Source organism: Carassius auratus, unplaced genomic scaffold (genome assembly GCF_003368295.1).
Source record: "Carassius auratus strain Wakin unplaced genomic scaffold, ASM336829v1 scaf_tig00002576, whole genome shotgun sequence".
Classification (NCBI taxonomy): Eukaryota; Metazoa; Chordata; class Actinopteri; order Cypriniformes; family Cyprinidae; genus Carassius; species Carassius auratus.
In genome coordinates this window covers 1585266-1601578 of record NW_020523459.1, presented here as the reverse complement: position 1 = coordinate 1601578, position 16313 = coordinate 1585266, and the positions used below count along the sequence as shown (strand labels likewise).

At 37.9% G+C, this 16313-nt stretch overlaps 1 protein-coding gene across 5 annotated transcripts in view; it reads left to right on the top strand.

Annotated features, from left to right (window-relative positions):
• The first annotated feature begins 4407 nt into the window (after positions 1-4407).
• The window catches only part of rfx2 (regulatory factor X, 2 (influences HLA class II expression)), a 34223-nt gene continuing 22317 nt past the window's right edge, over positions 4408-16313 (top strand). For 3 of the 5 annotated variants that reach the window (XM_026243026.1, XM_026243029.1, XM_026243030.1), the window contains exons 1-2: positions 4408-4576; positions 10248-10424. In XM_026243026.1, coding sequence (XP_026098811.1) covers positions 10367-10424 — 58 coding nt within the window. In that variant the 5' untranslated portion in view covers positions 4408-4576; positions 10248-10366. The remainder of the gene's footprint in view (positions 4577-10247; positions 10425-16313) is intronic. The other 2 variants (XM_026243031.1, XM_026243027.1) reach the window with 1 other exon arrangement.

Genomic DNA, 16313 nt, shown 5'->3' with positions numbered 1-16313 from the left:
CTTTAAGTGAAACATTGGCTTACAGAAGACAGCACAGCTGCACTGACATCAGTCTATAGACACATAACCCACCACACACATCTGTCCCATTTAAACACTGCCATAATAATGCTGATATTGTGCTGCTTGCATTTACATACATGGATCTACTTGAGCTTTCTGCTCCAACAAGTGACCTGCAGTTCACCTCATTTAAAGAAACCAAACCCCAAATATGAAAAGAGATGTGCAAACAAAAGTCTGTTAAAATAAGCTGTTAGGGAAATATTAAAGAACTACATGAATGTGTATACAGTATGCTGTGTAAGGTTAGTAGGGGTTGAAACAGGAACAGAATTAGGTCAGAATACACCTGAAACTGCCTTGGATGGCCTAATCGTAGTTGAAAAATGACTGAATACTTGAAGAATGCATGTGACTGACAGCTCGGTCCTGTATTTCTTGTTTGTTTCTTTCACAAAGCTAATGGGGGGAGGTTCTAGGAAGGAAGACATTTTTCAGGTTTGACGTATACACAAAGAAATTATTGTTGTGGGGAACGTTTGGTGTAATTTTAAAGATTATCTGCTTTAGTAAAATGTATCGCTGCTGTGCAAATTGCAGATCCTTTGCTCTTCATTTGTCGTACTAGCAGTAAAAAGCTTCCTGTGTTTGTGTTTTCTAAAAGCAATTGACAGTCTTCTTCATCAAAGATGCATTAAACTGATCGAAAGCCACAGCAAAGATTTCTGTTCAAATAAATGTTGTTCTTTGAAGTTTCATGGCTTTCACAAAATGTAAGTAGCACAACTGTTTTCAACATCGAGAATATTATAAAAAGAAATGTTTCTTGAGCACCGAATCAGCATATTAGAATGATTTCTGAGGGATCATGTGACACTGAAGACTGGAGTAATGATGCTGAAGACTCAGATTACCATTACAAGAATAAATTAAGTTTTAAAATATATTAATCCAGAAGACAGTTATTTTAAATTGTACTAAAATCTCACAATCAACTACAATTTTTAATGTATTTTTTGATAAAACAATGTAGCCTTGAATATTATTTAATGCAATATATATATATATATATATATATATATATATATATATATATATATATATATATATATATATATACATATATATTTCCTCCCTCAAGGTCACTAAGAAATTGGCTTACTAAAGATTATTTAAATTTTGCCATTAAATCTGAAGCAGCTGTCACCGTTTGAATGTATTATTTACACATTTACCAAAGGTGTGGTGTCAGACACTGATAACACTACCCGCCATATGGTTTAGTATCCAGTGTTTACTAATGCAGAACACATGACAATACACCTGTTGACTCATTAACAACCTCCATTTGTAGAATTCTGGATTCTTGGAAAATATCTGGGCTTTAAATCAGTGTTTTTAAACAAATCTTTTACACCAATTCATCATTCTATTTCATTTTCAATCATTTATATTTTTTCACCTAAAACAATGTTATTGGTTGGATCTACTTAACAAATTCACCTTTCACATCTCACAATTCTGACTTTATCCCTCCAGAATTCTTTACATCTCACCTTTTTTTTTTTTTTTTGAAGAGTTTACATCTAGCAGTTCTGCTTTTGTTTCCACTACAAAATTATAAAAATAAATAAATAAAAAAGTTAACCAACTGTTTCTCTCACAATTTGGACATGTAAAATGCAAGAAAGAGTCATAACTGTGAAACAGAAAGCTGCAATTACTTTATTTATTTATTGTGTGGCGGAAACGAGATTCCACAGCTCAGCGGCTTTGTCAATGGCAACAATCAAAATCCCCAGCATTACTGGGCACTGAACCGAGAGAGTCTGAGTCAGACCCTCAAACCTCAAGGAAACTACCTGGCGTTCAGTCAGTACTGATCTCCTGATATAAATCTCGGTCATTTGAAATGGCTCTGCAGTAATGATGATGATGTTCCTCTCCACCATAGTCAGACCTTATATCAGCCAATGACGGCTTGGCTCTGGATAACCATGCGATCACGGGACCTCTGACCAAATATCTGACCCTCGAGCGCTGCTGCCGTGGCAGAGAAGCATCTGGCGCGGCGCGAGCAGCACGGGAGGAAGGTTACGCGCGGTCACTGACATTAATCATCAGTGCACGGAGTACAAGCTTGCTCGTGTCAGACTATATTACAAATATCGCGAGGATAGTGCTGCAAGGGTAAGCAGGCAAAAAGAAAAAAGGGGAAAAAAAAAGGAGAGTTGGATGAAACTTTTACTTTTTCCTTTCGTTCCATATCTTATTTGGTTGAAAAAACGTTCTTTTCTGAAAAATAAAATAAAATAAATATAAATATATTTTTGACTTGAAAAAGACTAAAGTATATGAAATGCCTATGACAGACGTGCACAAGTTTCATTTCATACTTTGGAACTTGAGCAACAGGAGTGTCTTGTTCGGTCGCTCATGTAAACACAAGCAATCACACACGCATTTAACTGCTTCACTAATATAACACCTAAGTTACAAATACATTCTCATTGAGATCTATAAAGCTGTACTCACCGTTATTAGTTTATATTATCTAGATGGCCAGGTGTTAAAGTTGTCACTGCAATTTTTTTGCAGTTTTCAGATTCAAAGATATAGTTGAAGTCAGTTGTGATGAGAGAGAGAGATAACGCACGCAGATGTGTCTTTCTGTTTGCGTGAGACTGCACACAAAAACCCACACCGGTTGACCACAGGAGGCTCACGCGTGCTCATGATAAAAGCGCGCGCGCACGCCACCCAGCACTTACCCAAAGCTCTCACGCGCCACCTGCCGTTCACTTATAGGCTCCCAAACAACGCAAGCATGCTCTTCTCTGACAGTGGTATCTCCTTGGTAACCAGGTACACTAACTAAAATAACGCAAACATGCTCTTCTCTGACATTGGTGTCACCGTGGTAACCAGGTACACTAACTAAAACAACTTTATTAGGGGCGAAATTGCTCATTATATTGTAAATATGGCCAAGAATGAGAAATGTTTCACACAGTATATTGCATTTTACTCTTTGTTTAGATCATTATATTTTTGAGCATGCAAAAATTCGTAATCGAAATACTGTACAGAACAATCGAAGGCATTGTAATAATTAAATAATAAAACTTGACACAGTACTCAAACTTAAAAAAGCATATTTTGCCGAATTTTAATTTTGCCAACAATTTGCAGTAGAATGCCAAGAGGCATTTTAAATTAGATTTTTAAAACTTTGTATTTATTTTGTATTTATTTATTTTTATTCCAAGATGATAACTGGACACCATTTACTAAAAAATACATGTATGTAGTGAGGTGACACCCTCCTGGGACCAAGACATAGACTTTTGTCTTCTGTAGAGGACATTGTATTTTAGTGAATTTCTCTGAGGGCATACATTCTACAGTTTTAAGTCTGGATGTCCTGTACAAAACACAGTTAGGGCTTTTTAGAGATATTGCATGTTTGATCATGAATTGTTTTCACAAAATATGACTGATATCACATTTAGCACTCTTATTAGGGAGATATGATAATGCTTTGTGATTCGAATTTAAATCTGGGTAATTTTCTAGTTGTTTGTCATAAATAAACATCTCAGAAAAAAAATGTATGGGGTTTAAATTTTTTGAACAACTTAGTCCTGACGTCCTCTACAAAGAACATAGAATGAAATATCTTCCTCAAAAAAAAAAAAAAATTATAATTTTTTTCGGATCCTCCAACCATTGTAATGACAAAAAAAAATTACAAAACATTTTCCCCCCTTGTTTTCAGGAGGATATAACAACAGTGCAACATAGTGCGGTTAGAAATTTGAGGTTTATCACCATAAGGTTTAAACTACATAGCATAAATAGTTTTAAAATAGTTGGCCATATACTGTATGCACTACGCTTGTATTCCTTTTGAAACAGCAATCCTCTCCTGATGAGCATAAGTGTGTTCATATACCGCCACCAAGCGGTCATTGTTGGGAACTACCCATGACATCATGGACAGTTTCTAACGAATAAACTTAGCAAGCCTTTATGTTTGAAAGTGAATATATTGTACTACCATTTATATGGTTACGTAGTTCAAATATTACTTTGTAAATGTATAACGTCTACTATGCTTGGTCTAGCCTAGCTGTGTTTTTTTTATTTTTTTGTCCTTCTCTAAATTGGAAAGCCATGCGGAAGGAAATGTAACTAAAGAACTTCTCGGTCGTTTTTCCACCTTTATCTGGCAGTTAGCGCGGTAAAATTGCAACGTTTTGGCGGAGCAGAGCAGAATCGAGGCGCGTTTGTGCACCTCTCCCCGCGGGAATCGAACACCATTGAGCTCAGTTTAGAACGCGTTGGGAGGGGCTCGACACTTGCTCCTCCCCTTTCGCTTTTTAGCACTTGACGTATGAAGAGGACGGTAGCAACAGTTGCCTCGAGACCCCCGCTCGCCATAGTGACTGTAGCCGTGGAGACAGTTACTTACCAACGGGAGCAACACTCAGCAACAGCAGCAGCAGCAACTGGAGGAGAGAGAGAGGGAAAAGAACAGTAAAGCCAGGGCAGAACTAAGCAGAAGGCTGAGGTGAATATCTTTTTACTGCTTAGAGAGATCAAAATGATTTGAATCTACATTTAACGGGCCTCGGAGGTTGAGTAATGTACATCCTGACGTGCTCTCACGCCCTGCTCTCCGTCACACTTGCACGCTAGTTGGTTAACGTTAGCTCATCTGGTTCGCTAACTTCAGTCAGTTTGTTTGACATCGGTTAAACTAATTAACGTCAGCGGAGAAATCCAAGTGCTGTCATGTCATGTACACTGAATGCCATACATGTTGGTTATTGCGTCTGTAAGATGAATATGTTTATAAAACGGGTTAAATTACGAGCTAACCAGTTGCCTTAACTAGGTAAACTTTCTTTAAAAGCTGTAACTGTTTGAATAAGAGCGAGATGTTGTTTAGGAGTAACGTTAACTTAACCGCTTTGTTCCGCCGTTGCTTTGCTTCACGAATCACTTTAATTCTCGTGTAAGTGCGCGAGCTGTTCAGAGATACTGGTGTGAACCGCCTGTTCGGTTTGAATGGCGAGCTCATTTAAATGTGTTTAATTGTAATAGAAATATGTGTGATGAATGTCGTGTTTAAGTTAGTCCAGTCATGTTGCTTTTGGTCTGGAAGCTTCAGGGTTGGTGCATCAACAGGTTGCTGAAGTCAGTCTGAAGAGCGGTCCCCGATAAAAGTGATGCATTTCGGATTATACGATCGACATCGGCAGTACTGACTTTACAAAGTATTTAGACGTTCGTGTAACTTATTAGATGCAAGTGTATTTCCCCAATTTTGAAGGAAATTGAATTTAGCTTCTTGTCATCCGGTTCAAATCGGATTCTCTTATCTGCACTAACATGTTTTGCAGGCTGTTGTGAAATGGTCAATGACGTGGATCTCGTTTTTGTCCGCAATCTATTATTTAGTAATTCACAAATACAATAAAATGCCATTTTAAACAAAACCGACCTCAGTACACCTTTCGAAATTGAACAAGTCATTTTGATAGAGTAGATGCTGTCTCTGCCTGGAGAAAAAAATTATGAAAAAGATGACAATTTTGGAAAAGTGTGTCACCTGTGATTATGTATATATATATGTATATGTATGTATGTATGTGTATATATATATATATATATATATATATATATATATATATATATTTTTTTTTTTTTTTTTTTTTAAATCTACCCACTTTTGAACATCAAGTCGGTGTGGTTAGGGTTGTCAACCTGCAGGAAGTCATTTCGTTTCATTGTGTTGTTATGTGACAAGAAAACCATAATTCAGAGAGGACCCCTTTAGACCCTAATCTCTGTAACTCTTTGTAAGTCATAAAAAAATAAATATTTTGTATTAATAAAATAAATATATCATGTATGTCCGGTAGCCCTCTGAAAACCTCTTAATATTCATGACCTTTTATTGTATTTGTATCCTTATGTATGTTAAAAATGTGTATTTTTACCATAATTTTTTTTTGAAAATATGAAGTAATTTTATTGCATTTTAAATATTTTTTTTTTTAGAAAATGCAGTTTTAAGTTTATTTATTTTACCAATATGCATGCAGAACTAAAATACATGCAACTAAGTTTTACATTTTTCTTTTAATAATTTTGGGCATTCTTATTTGTCATTGACCCCAAAAAGCAATCTGCAGATCATATTAATGCAGATTGCATCATTAAACAGCAGAAAACAAATATTCAGTACAGTTTATATTTGGTTATATTATATTTCCTATGATTCATTATCCCACACTGTGATATTTATATATAAAAATATAAAATGTCACTGTTTACATGCCATTTTCAGATATAATCTAAATTACTCTGAAACATTAAAGTTTTGATTGTTTTGTTGTCTCCATTATTCAGGATTAATGTTCCAAAACTTTTTTGTGAAAACTTTTATGAAAAATACATGTGTGTATTTTTTACACCTTTTTAAACAATGTTGTAAGTAAGAAAGAGCTGAGTGTAAGTGATGTGAAACACTGTACTGCTAATTGTGAGCAAATGAGATATGTATTTGCATTATTCTCATATTGAGAGGATGGCATTACCCTCATATTTTTGGGATGGCTGTTTGCTAACAGCTTGACTGTGCTTATCCAAAGCTGCTGTAATTTTTCTCGAGTTGCATCGTGTTGCTGTGGCAATGTTACACCTGCTCAGCAGAGAGCTTGGTAATGAGCTCTCTTTATGACAATAGCATACGGTCCAGGTGTCGCCCCTCATTGGGCTGTGCTTCTCTATTGATCTCTCTTTAGCCGAGAGTGTCCATGCCACTGAGGGTAATTGGCATAGAGAGAGGCAGATCCTGATGCAACACATTGATCATGTCGGCTGGCCCATTCCTCACAAGCTAACATCATGCATGTGTGGTTTAGATTTTTTACACCCTTTCTGTTTCTGCAGTAGGAGTTCGAGGATATTTGAAATGAGGCGTTTTCGCTTGTCAGAGTGGAAGTGTGTTTGTCGCTGTGTGTTACGGGTCCCTTCTGAGCTCAGCTGAAGGGGTTGAGCAGCAGAGCTCACATCAGCTGCCGACGTGTCTGTCAGGTGCTTCACTGAGCTCTGAAATCTTCCCCAAACACATCTTCGCGATGCGACATCTCCAAGGCTCTAAGATCCAAGTCTGTAATGAAATATGTTGTTACAGGTGCATGTCCAGACTGGAGGAGAAATGAATGATTCATGTAATTGAAGTCAATTATTGATGGGGCCATTCGCTGCTTCCTGGGCTGTGTGATGTCCAGTAAGCTTGTTTTTGTGGGGTTTGGTTTGCAGTTTCCATTCTATGCTCCTATAGCCCAGACCTGCCCTTATCTGAGTGTGGGATGGTAGACTACACCTTGTTTTTGACATGACTGACTCCACAAAGTAGAATAAAGGAATTTCTATGTTTAAATATAAATTGCCACTTTAACCCATTTGGTAAATTTTGATCCAACCCAGGGCCCCGCAACAGGAGTTTTCTGTGCCTTCACATGGAATGCAAAAAGAATGTTTCCAAACAGGTTTCCCAAACACTCCTTCTGCTGCCCATCTGTTATTGTTTGGGTAGATAATCCTGTCCCAAACTAACACCATTGGTTCAGCCACACACAAAAGTTTGGGGTCAGTAAAGGCCAAAGAATACTTGGGCTGTTCGTGACCGCGCACCGTCCGCATTGAGTCATTTTCGTCATCAGGAGGTCTCGCGGACAGCAGTGCACTCCGTCCATTTGCAGGCAATTTTTTGAGACCTTGCAGATGGTGCACGTACAGCAGCACTTGCGCGAGGTGAATGCTGAGACAGAGCGCAAGTCAAGTAGGTGGTACTGCGCACGTGTCGAGCTCGTCTGTCCACAATCATCCATGGTTGAGTATATTTTGAAAGTGGATACGGCTGTGCGCGAGATGGAACAGAACGCGGAAAGTGAAGTATATCTAGGCCTTAAGATTAATTTATTTCCAGCAGGGATGTATTACATTTCAGATTGATCAAAAGTCACATTAAAGACATCTGTAATGAAAATATAACCCTAAATACTTCAGTCTGAAATAAATACTGTTCTTTTCAACTTTCTCTTCAAAGAATCCTAAAAAACGTATCACAGCTTCGACAAAGATATTAAGCATCACAGCGGTTTTGAACAGTGATAATACAACACATTACATTTTAAAATGTTAAAATATATCTTTTTAATTGTAATCAAATATTTTAATAATAAATAAATGGTAATAATATTCGACAATTTTATTGTGTAAAAAAAAATAATTTCAGTTTTGGTGAGCATAAGAGACCTCTATCAAAATCACTGAAAATTTGTACTCAACACAGACTTTTAAAGTTTAGTGTTAGTTGTCCTTATCAAAGCTTCGGTTAATGCAAATGACTGTTAGAAGGCTTCTTTGTAATTATTATTTAAGATATTTGCTTTTGAGAAGAGCAGGAAGAGGGCTTTTGATAGTGCTGAGTGACATTTAACTGCTTAACTGTTTCTATGGTTGTAGAGTGAATGCATGATACATTTAACCTTAGTGAAGTGAGCTATGTTTGAATGCATCCTTGCTGTGTGTAGCCTATATAATGTACTTTCAAGTACAAAAAAGGCATTTTTTTTATTTGTGAGTTTGTTGTTCCTTTTGCCGGCTCTTTCATCATGGTGACTGGGGTTTACATGCTGAACAGGTAGACAAATGTAAAAAGAATAGCTCATGGATATTAATTAGTTAATCTTGATGCTGCTTAATCTTCGGTGTGCTCTCAGTCAGGTGGTCTAATTAATATTAACGCGCCAAACATTAGCTCCAGGTCACAAGGAGGCTTATCTTCACAAAATCTAAATATTATGCTGAAATTAATATTTGGCAAAGTTTCACAACAAAACAGTTCCTCACTATACCACAGATGTGTAAGTAATCATATATCGCTAGTCTTGTAATGCGCATGTGAGGAACAGATTAGCTCTAAACCTGTGGGCAAATTCAAAACCATTTGTTCACTTGTTTTGACAAAGCCCTGTAATGCAACATAGTCCAAATCAAGCTTTTAATTTGCTTACACACCCACCGCAAAGAAAAATAAAGGAATGGGAATGGAATTCCGTGCAACCCAGATCCAAGCAGCTGTTATGTTTACATGGCAACTTGATACACAAATACAGCCTGGGTTATGGAAAGAGAGGGGCTGGGCCGGGGGTGCTGTGTTATTCTTTCAAAAGTCTGTGGTTTTTAATCAGCTCCCTTCAATCCATGTTTGTGGTGATGGACGTGCACAGTCTCAGCTTGCGAAGCAGGTGAAGGGCCAAAGGAGATCAGAGAGGAAATGCAGGTATGACAGTACTTTTAGCCAAGTGACTCACCAAAACGCCATGGTTTTACTCAAGATATGACTCTGATTTTCTCTTCCACTTACTGGTGAAACATCAGTACCGGCAGGTGTTTGTAAACTTCAGCTCAAGTCACTTCAGTGTTGATTCAGTTCAATAACTGTAAAGTGAATCAATTCTGAAATCATCAACTTTAAGCAGCTCTATAGAAGACAATAGTGCTGTTATTCAGCTCCAGTTAGTCAAAATGTTGTAAGCAAGGAACCCCAACTCAATCAGGTGACAAATCTATCGAAATCTATTCTGTGGATCACAGAAAAATATTTTTTGGCCATACAGTGGAAGTCAGTGAAGTTCAATGCTATTGTGAAACCTACTGACTTTAATTGTGACGTGACATGTAGCCAAGTATGGTGACCCATACTCAGAATTTGTGCCCTGCATTTAACCCATCCAAAGTGCACACACAGGCAGTTGGCAGCCATTTATGCTGTGGCACCCAGGGAGTTGGGGGTTCATTGCCTTGCTCAAGGGCACCTAATCATGCACCTACAACCTTAGAGTTAGGAGTCAAACTCTCTAACCACTAGCCAACGACTTCCCTCAAAACAGAGTAGACAAAAACAGTTAAACTATTCTTAAAAATATCGTCTTATATCCTCCACAAAAGAAACAACAAAAGTTGTATAGGTTTAGAACAACATAATTGGTGACAAAATGTACATTGTTAACTGTCATTTTACATAATTCAAGAAATGCAGGACCCCAGTGGCTGCATTTAACACACCAGGAAGTGATATGTGTGATATTATGTACTTCTATCTGTGCACACAGAATTGCATGTCTGATGAATAACCTCGTCAAATCGTGTTCATCTTTCAGTGCCCATGTTTGTGTCCTGTGCCCGGGTCAGAGTTCACCTCCAGTCATCTGCCATCATGGAGACTTTCTGATTGTTGTAGCAGCATCTACTGTAACCTTAAACCACACTGAGCTTTTTAATGGACTATAGAAGAGCGCAGCTCTCAAGCAGACAGCTGCAGTGGTACCCTGCGAAAGGTATTTGTGCGTGTGCACCAATGCACCAAGGGGGGAAGGGTGTTGTAGGGGTGGCAAATGACCAGATACAGCTCCTCTGTGTGTGTGTATGTGCACATGATTAAGCTGTGCTGTATTTAGCCCATGTGGAAGAAGCTTGGCCCGGAGCAGCTTGCTGATGTACCCACCCAGCAGCTGCCCTTGTGCTGTAAGGAGTCATAACACTTGGATCAAAAGCAATCATATATTTATACAAAATGCGCTGAATAAGTTTATCTGAGTTGAAATGTGCACAAGCTGTTTTGGCACTGTCAAAAGTGTATTTAGAAATCAAGATTTATTCCGTCCTGTCAACATCAGCAGCACTGTTGATGACTGAAAACTTTCACGTCTTCAGATTTTTTTATCATGTTTTGATATTGTGTTTATGGCTGTAATTACCTCTTCATCTTATCTCTCACTTTAACATAGCAGAAATAGCTTCCTCCTGTAACTACACAAAACTGACAGGTTGACATGGAGCCAAGAAGATTCAGTTCGATAATTGTGTACAAATAGTTATTTTAGCTCTATTGTTATTGCCATAAATCGGCTTAGGGATTTGAACAAGCTTAGTAACTCTTAGTATTAAACTTTGATTCACAACTCAAGCCATATCCTTTGTGCTAAAAACATGAATGATGGCTCAAATCATGCCCCATGTTGAGGAGATTTGTTCTATTACTATGCATGCAATTATTTAATCAATCAGACTTTCAATTTTCTCTGTCTAGAGGAGCACTGGATAACTTTCCTGTTGTAAATGCAGTGTTAAGTAACATTGTACACAAGCTGTTTTATTGGCAACCCTGGCTTGAACTGTGGGTAATTCATAAGGTAAAATAGAACCTGCCTAATTGTGCTATACATACATACGTACATACATACATACAAACATATATATAAATATATATCTGCACTGGCTAACAAGTGTTAGAAATGGGACTATTATTTTGACAAGAGCCAAAAAGTGTTAGAAATGGGACTTTTTTTGACAAGAGCCTTGCCTTTAACAGTTCTGTCTAACAAAAAAAGGCTAATTCTATCATTCTTTTTAATATACTGTTGACATTAAGAAAATATACATTTAAATAATTTAAACAAGTCTTTGAATGTCTATTTGACATTTAATTCCACAAAACCTCACACAGCTCAACTGTGCAATTAGCCTATATTGTTGTTTGATATCATTTAAATTGGCATTATATTGGCCATCAGCCACCCAGCATTCTAAGATATCAGCATTTGGCATCCAGAAATACAGTAATCTCAATATCATAAAGATTCATAAAGTCTCTTTTGATTCGGGCCAGTAGGTAATGATCCAGAAAGCCCTGACCACCTAGGAACATGCTAAAAGTCACTCAGAACACCTTAGTAAACACACAGAAAATACACGGGTAATGTGTCCCGGCAATTGTTCCCGGGTTGCTAGATTTTGCACTTTTGCACACTGCCAGTGATTACCCAGAATATGTGTGTGCGTTCCCAGCAGCAACCTCCTGCTCTCTCTCGTGAAGCGACTTAAACTAATTCCTCAACTGGGCGCTTGAGGCTGGCTGCAAAAAAGAGTCAGTCCCATAGACTCCCCATGTTAAAAAGCTCAACTTTACAGCAGAAAAAAAACATGTTTACAGCCTGGTGCAAAAAATTATTTTGGTCTATATAGCTGATTTTGCCCTTCATGACAACTGTGAGGGGGATGATTTTTTTTTTTTAACTCATCCGTTTAAATTATATTAAGCCTTAAAGTTCTGCATAATTAAGGGCGTGGCCACTGGAGTGACAGGTGGAATGCCGCTGCTGTCACCACTGTCGCGCTAGGCGCTAGCTTTTGGTTTCAAAAACTGTCTTTGGAAACATATGGGTAACACACAACCCTTAAAGGTCCCGTAAAGACACGTGACATCAAGATGTGACGTGTAATGCACGAGTCGAAAAAAGCTAAACACGTTAATTTTCACTAAAGTTGGCAATCGATCTCTCAGCTTCAGCGCAGAAAGTGAGGAACTAGCTGATCTCTGCTTAATTACAGTTTGTACATATTACTTTCGTCGCGAACACTGATCTGTCTTCAAAACAGCCGGTACAAGAGTCGCGTGATAACGTGCGTCAGCACTACGACATACCCTTTATGGCATTAGTTCTGGCTTTTGTTCACACAGCGCTCGTTACGGGACTGAACCCCGGCAATGTTACTAGGTCTCGACCCGGGATCAATCCTGGACTCAGTCCCGGGACATGTTTGCGTTCGAACAGAAGGCGACCCGGCAATGTTCCGGCAATTTTCTGGGTCCAACGTACAGTGTGAAAGGGGCTCAATTTGGAAGCCACTCACAACAGTGGTGGCGACTTTAACACCACTCAAAATTATATTTGACTTGAATAGTTCACATAGCTCTTAGGACTATTACATCCAGCCACTCCATTTGATGATCAGATACGTAAGGGCAATCGTAGTTCTCTGATCCCATTTGTTTTCTTTGGGGGGAAAAAAGAAAAGGAGATGGGTTACATTGGCTGTGAGATGTCTGAGCAGCAGGCTGAGACTTGTCAGAGACTAAAATGTGTTGCTCATAAGAGCCTCTCCTTCAGCATTCGACCCCCCCACCCATTCGTCTCAAACTGCTCCTCGTCGTTCTTCACATTCCACCTGCTTTGTATCGTAGCTCCACGACTGCTAATTAAATTTCCTGCCACAAACAGCACACTAGGCTATGACATTTACATCACAATGGCCTCCTCTCTCTTGCCTTCTCTCATAGTCTGGAGACATGGACAGTCCCTCTAATGTCCCCTCTTTTTACTGTTGCATATTATATGACTGGTGTTTTCCTGTCCACTTTCCAGTTTTCTTATTGTTAGCCCTTGACGTTCTTTTCACAGTGTCCATAATTTAGGAAAACGTCTTAAAACTAAATATTTAATTTATTTAAAGTAGAAAAAGTCTTGCTTTAGAATGGACTCCGTCTTCTGTTTTGTTTAATATTCATCACTGCGAGGTTTGGCACACTTTAGTGTTAGACTCCATTCATCTTCTCATTCATCCTGTAGAAGTTCACGCTGGTAAAGTCAGACCTTCATTTTTTCAGGACTTTTCCTCCACCAAGGTTAACATCTCTGTAGTTATCATGCACTGCTCAAGCCATGCCTGTGTGTGGATATGCACTTCAGCTTACCCATTCATGCCCCTCTATGCACCTGAATAGATGCAGAGGAAGAGCTTGTTGATTCTGTGAGGGCTGAACCCTGTATGACTCCTCCATTGCCCTCTGTGTTATCAGTCTATTGTATGCAGAACTTGTCAAACAGTCGTTCTGCCCACTAGACCGCCCACCCCCCACCCCCACCGCTCAGCCCAGGCCAGGGTCTCTTGTAGAGGATCGAATAAACTCCAACAGAACCTGGTTGTTCCTTTTTGTTTATTAAAAAATGTACACTAGGCACAGGTTGATACAATTCAAAGTATTTAATCGCCTGCATCTCTCTAGGACCAAATTGGCCAAAATATATACTAATGTGGATCCCAACTGTACGCGCTGTCACCAAGCCCCTGCCTCTCTGGCTCACATGTTTTGGTCATGCCCAAGCATAGGCACATTCTGGTCTGAGATATTTAATACATTCACCTACATCTGTAAAAAGAATATGGATCCAGATCCTATAATTGCAATATTTGGGGTGGTACATGGTAAATTTGGGGTATCAAGAGACCAATCTCAATTAATAGCATTTTCTACACTGTTAGCTCGTCGACTAATTCTTACAAATTGGAAATCTTCCTCACCCCCAAAACACTCACGTTGGGTGCGCGAAACTATGTCCTTCCTCCAGCTTGAAAAGTTAAGAACTATAGTCCAAAACTCAGCAGAAAGGTTTCAGAATGTATGGCAACCTTTCTTCGATTATTACGAAACTGCATTTGATGCTAATTCTTTAGATTAAAAAAAAAAAAAAGGTATGTTGTCATCTCCTCTTTTCCCCTCTCCTGATTTTTTTATTTTTTATTTTATTTTATTTATTTATTTATTATTTATTTTTATTTTTTTATTATTATTATTTATTTTCTTTTTGTTTGTTTTGTTTTGTTTTTGGGTGTTCTGTGTGCATTCTCAATATTTGTGCAAACCTTGGATGCCAATCTGCGACGAAAGGGGATATGTGAGATAATGTATAAAGTATGAGGTTTGTGGATGGGGATGCCTTGTAGGACATAAGAGAATATATGTCGGTTTGTGTTATGTACATTTAAAACAATAAAAACACTTTGAAATAAAAAAAATTAAAAAATGTACACCGCGTCCAACGATTCGAAGATTCTCGTAAATGACAAATCATGCAGCAATTGTTTATAGGACTACAATAAACAGTTTTCCATGCAGCAGAATTTATTTTGTTCTCCTAATGTTTATTATAACCATCATCTGACCAGTAGTGGGACGACTGAATTATTCAGATGACTCCATTATGTGATATCTTGACTATCAATTTTTACTTGATTATCACTTTTACATAAACAGAACACACCTATCATTGTTTCGTGACCCAGTGTAGATCAGATAGATGCTTGTAAACACTCAGATATCAATCTTAAAAATGGGTGTATAAAATTGTAGATAAGCAATAGTATGTAACATATTAGAGATTAACTGATGACCAAAATTTATACTTGATTTACATATTTTATGAGGTTATTATTAGACTACAATAATAAAACGTTAAAACATTTTTTTTATGTAATATAAATTTATGTTAATGAACAAATTAACAATGATAAAAATGTAATGTTTCTGAACATTTGAAACAAAATTTTGACATTATCTGTTGGACTGATTTTAAGGAATCAATTGCTGATTTAAAGGTGCGGTCACACTTACCAATGTATGCAGAAATTTCGTGGGTCATTTAAATAGAAATCCACGCAATCAGGAGTTCCGTGTGTGGATTTCATTCCACAGTTTCAGATTCGCAACTTGCATTGACCTTTTTGGCAAGTGAATTTTTAACAGAAATGGCCTCGAATAATTCATCTCTCAGATGAATACAATCGAAGTTACATTAAATAGTAGTCCAGGCTAATGCATGCTTTATTATGGAAGTGGATGGTAACACAAAATTTAAAGTCCAAAAAATTGCACCCATTATAAAATAAGTCCACGCGTCTCTGGGGGGTTAATAAAGGCCTTCTGAAGTGATGCGTTTGTGTAAGAATAACATCCATATTTACTACTTTATAAACCTTAATATCTAGCTTCCGCTAACTCGTACACACGTTCAAAGAGTGACATCCAGCGGATGATGTAGAACGTAGGCCTAGCATAAGCCGCAGAAAGAATATGCTAGTTTCCAAGATTTGTTTACAGCAAAGGAAGACCTGTGTCCTCTTGGCTTATATCTAAAAATTATTATTATTTTTTTTTTTACAAATCCTTGTTTTGCACTACTTATTCGTCACATTTGTTTTGTTTTGCTCTCTCCTCTGCATTTCCACCTTTGTCACTGTGTTGGCTACGTCATCAGCTGGACGCCTCTCTCGTGAACGCGTGTACAGCAGTATGTGGAAGCTAGAGATTAAGATTTATACATTTGTAAATATGGATATAAATATTTTTCTTACACAAATGCATCGCTCCATTCACAGGAAGGCAATGTTGTTCTTGCAGATTATTAAAAGAATGATTCCTCAGTCTTCATGACTCTGAAATCTGAGTGTTTTGGTGCAGACGTAATGTGGAGGCAATGTGGTATGACAGAATCACTTTAGGAAGTTTCTGTCTTCCTTCCCTCTTAAATATATTGTCTACTGTTGACCTGATGCCATTTGGCACTTAGTATTGGTAGTTTGGTAATCCTCCTGTCACTGTCTTCCAA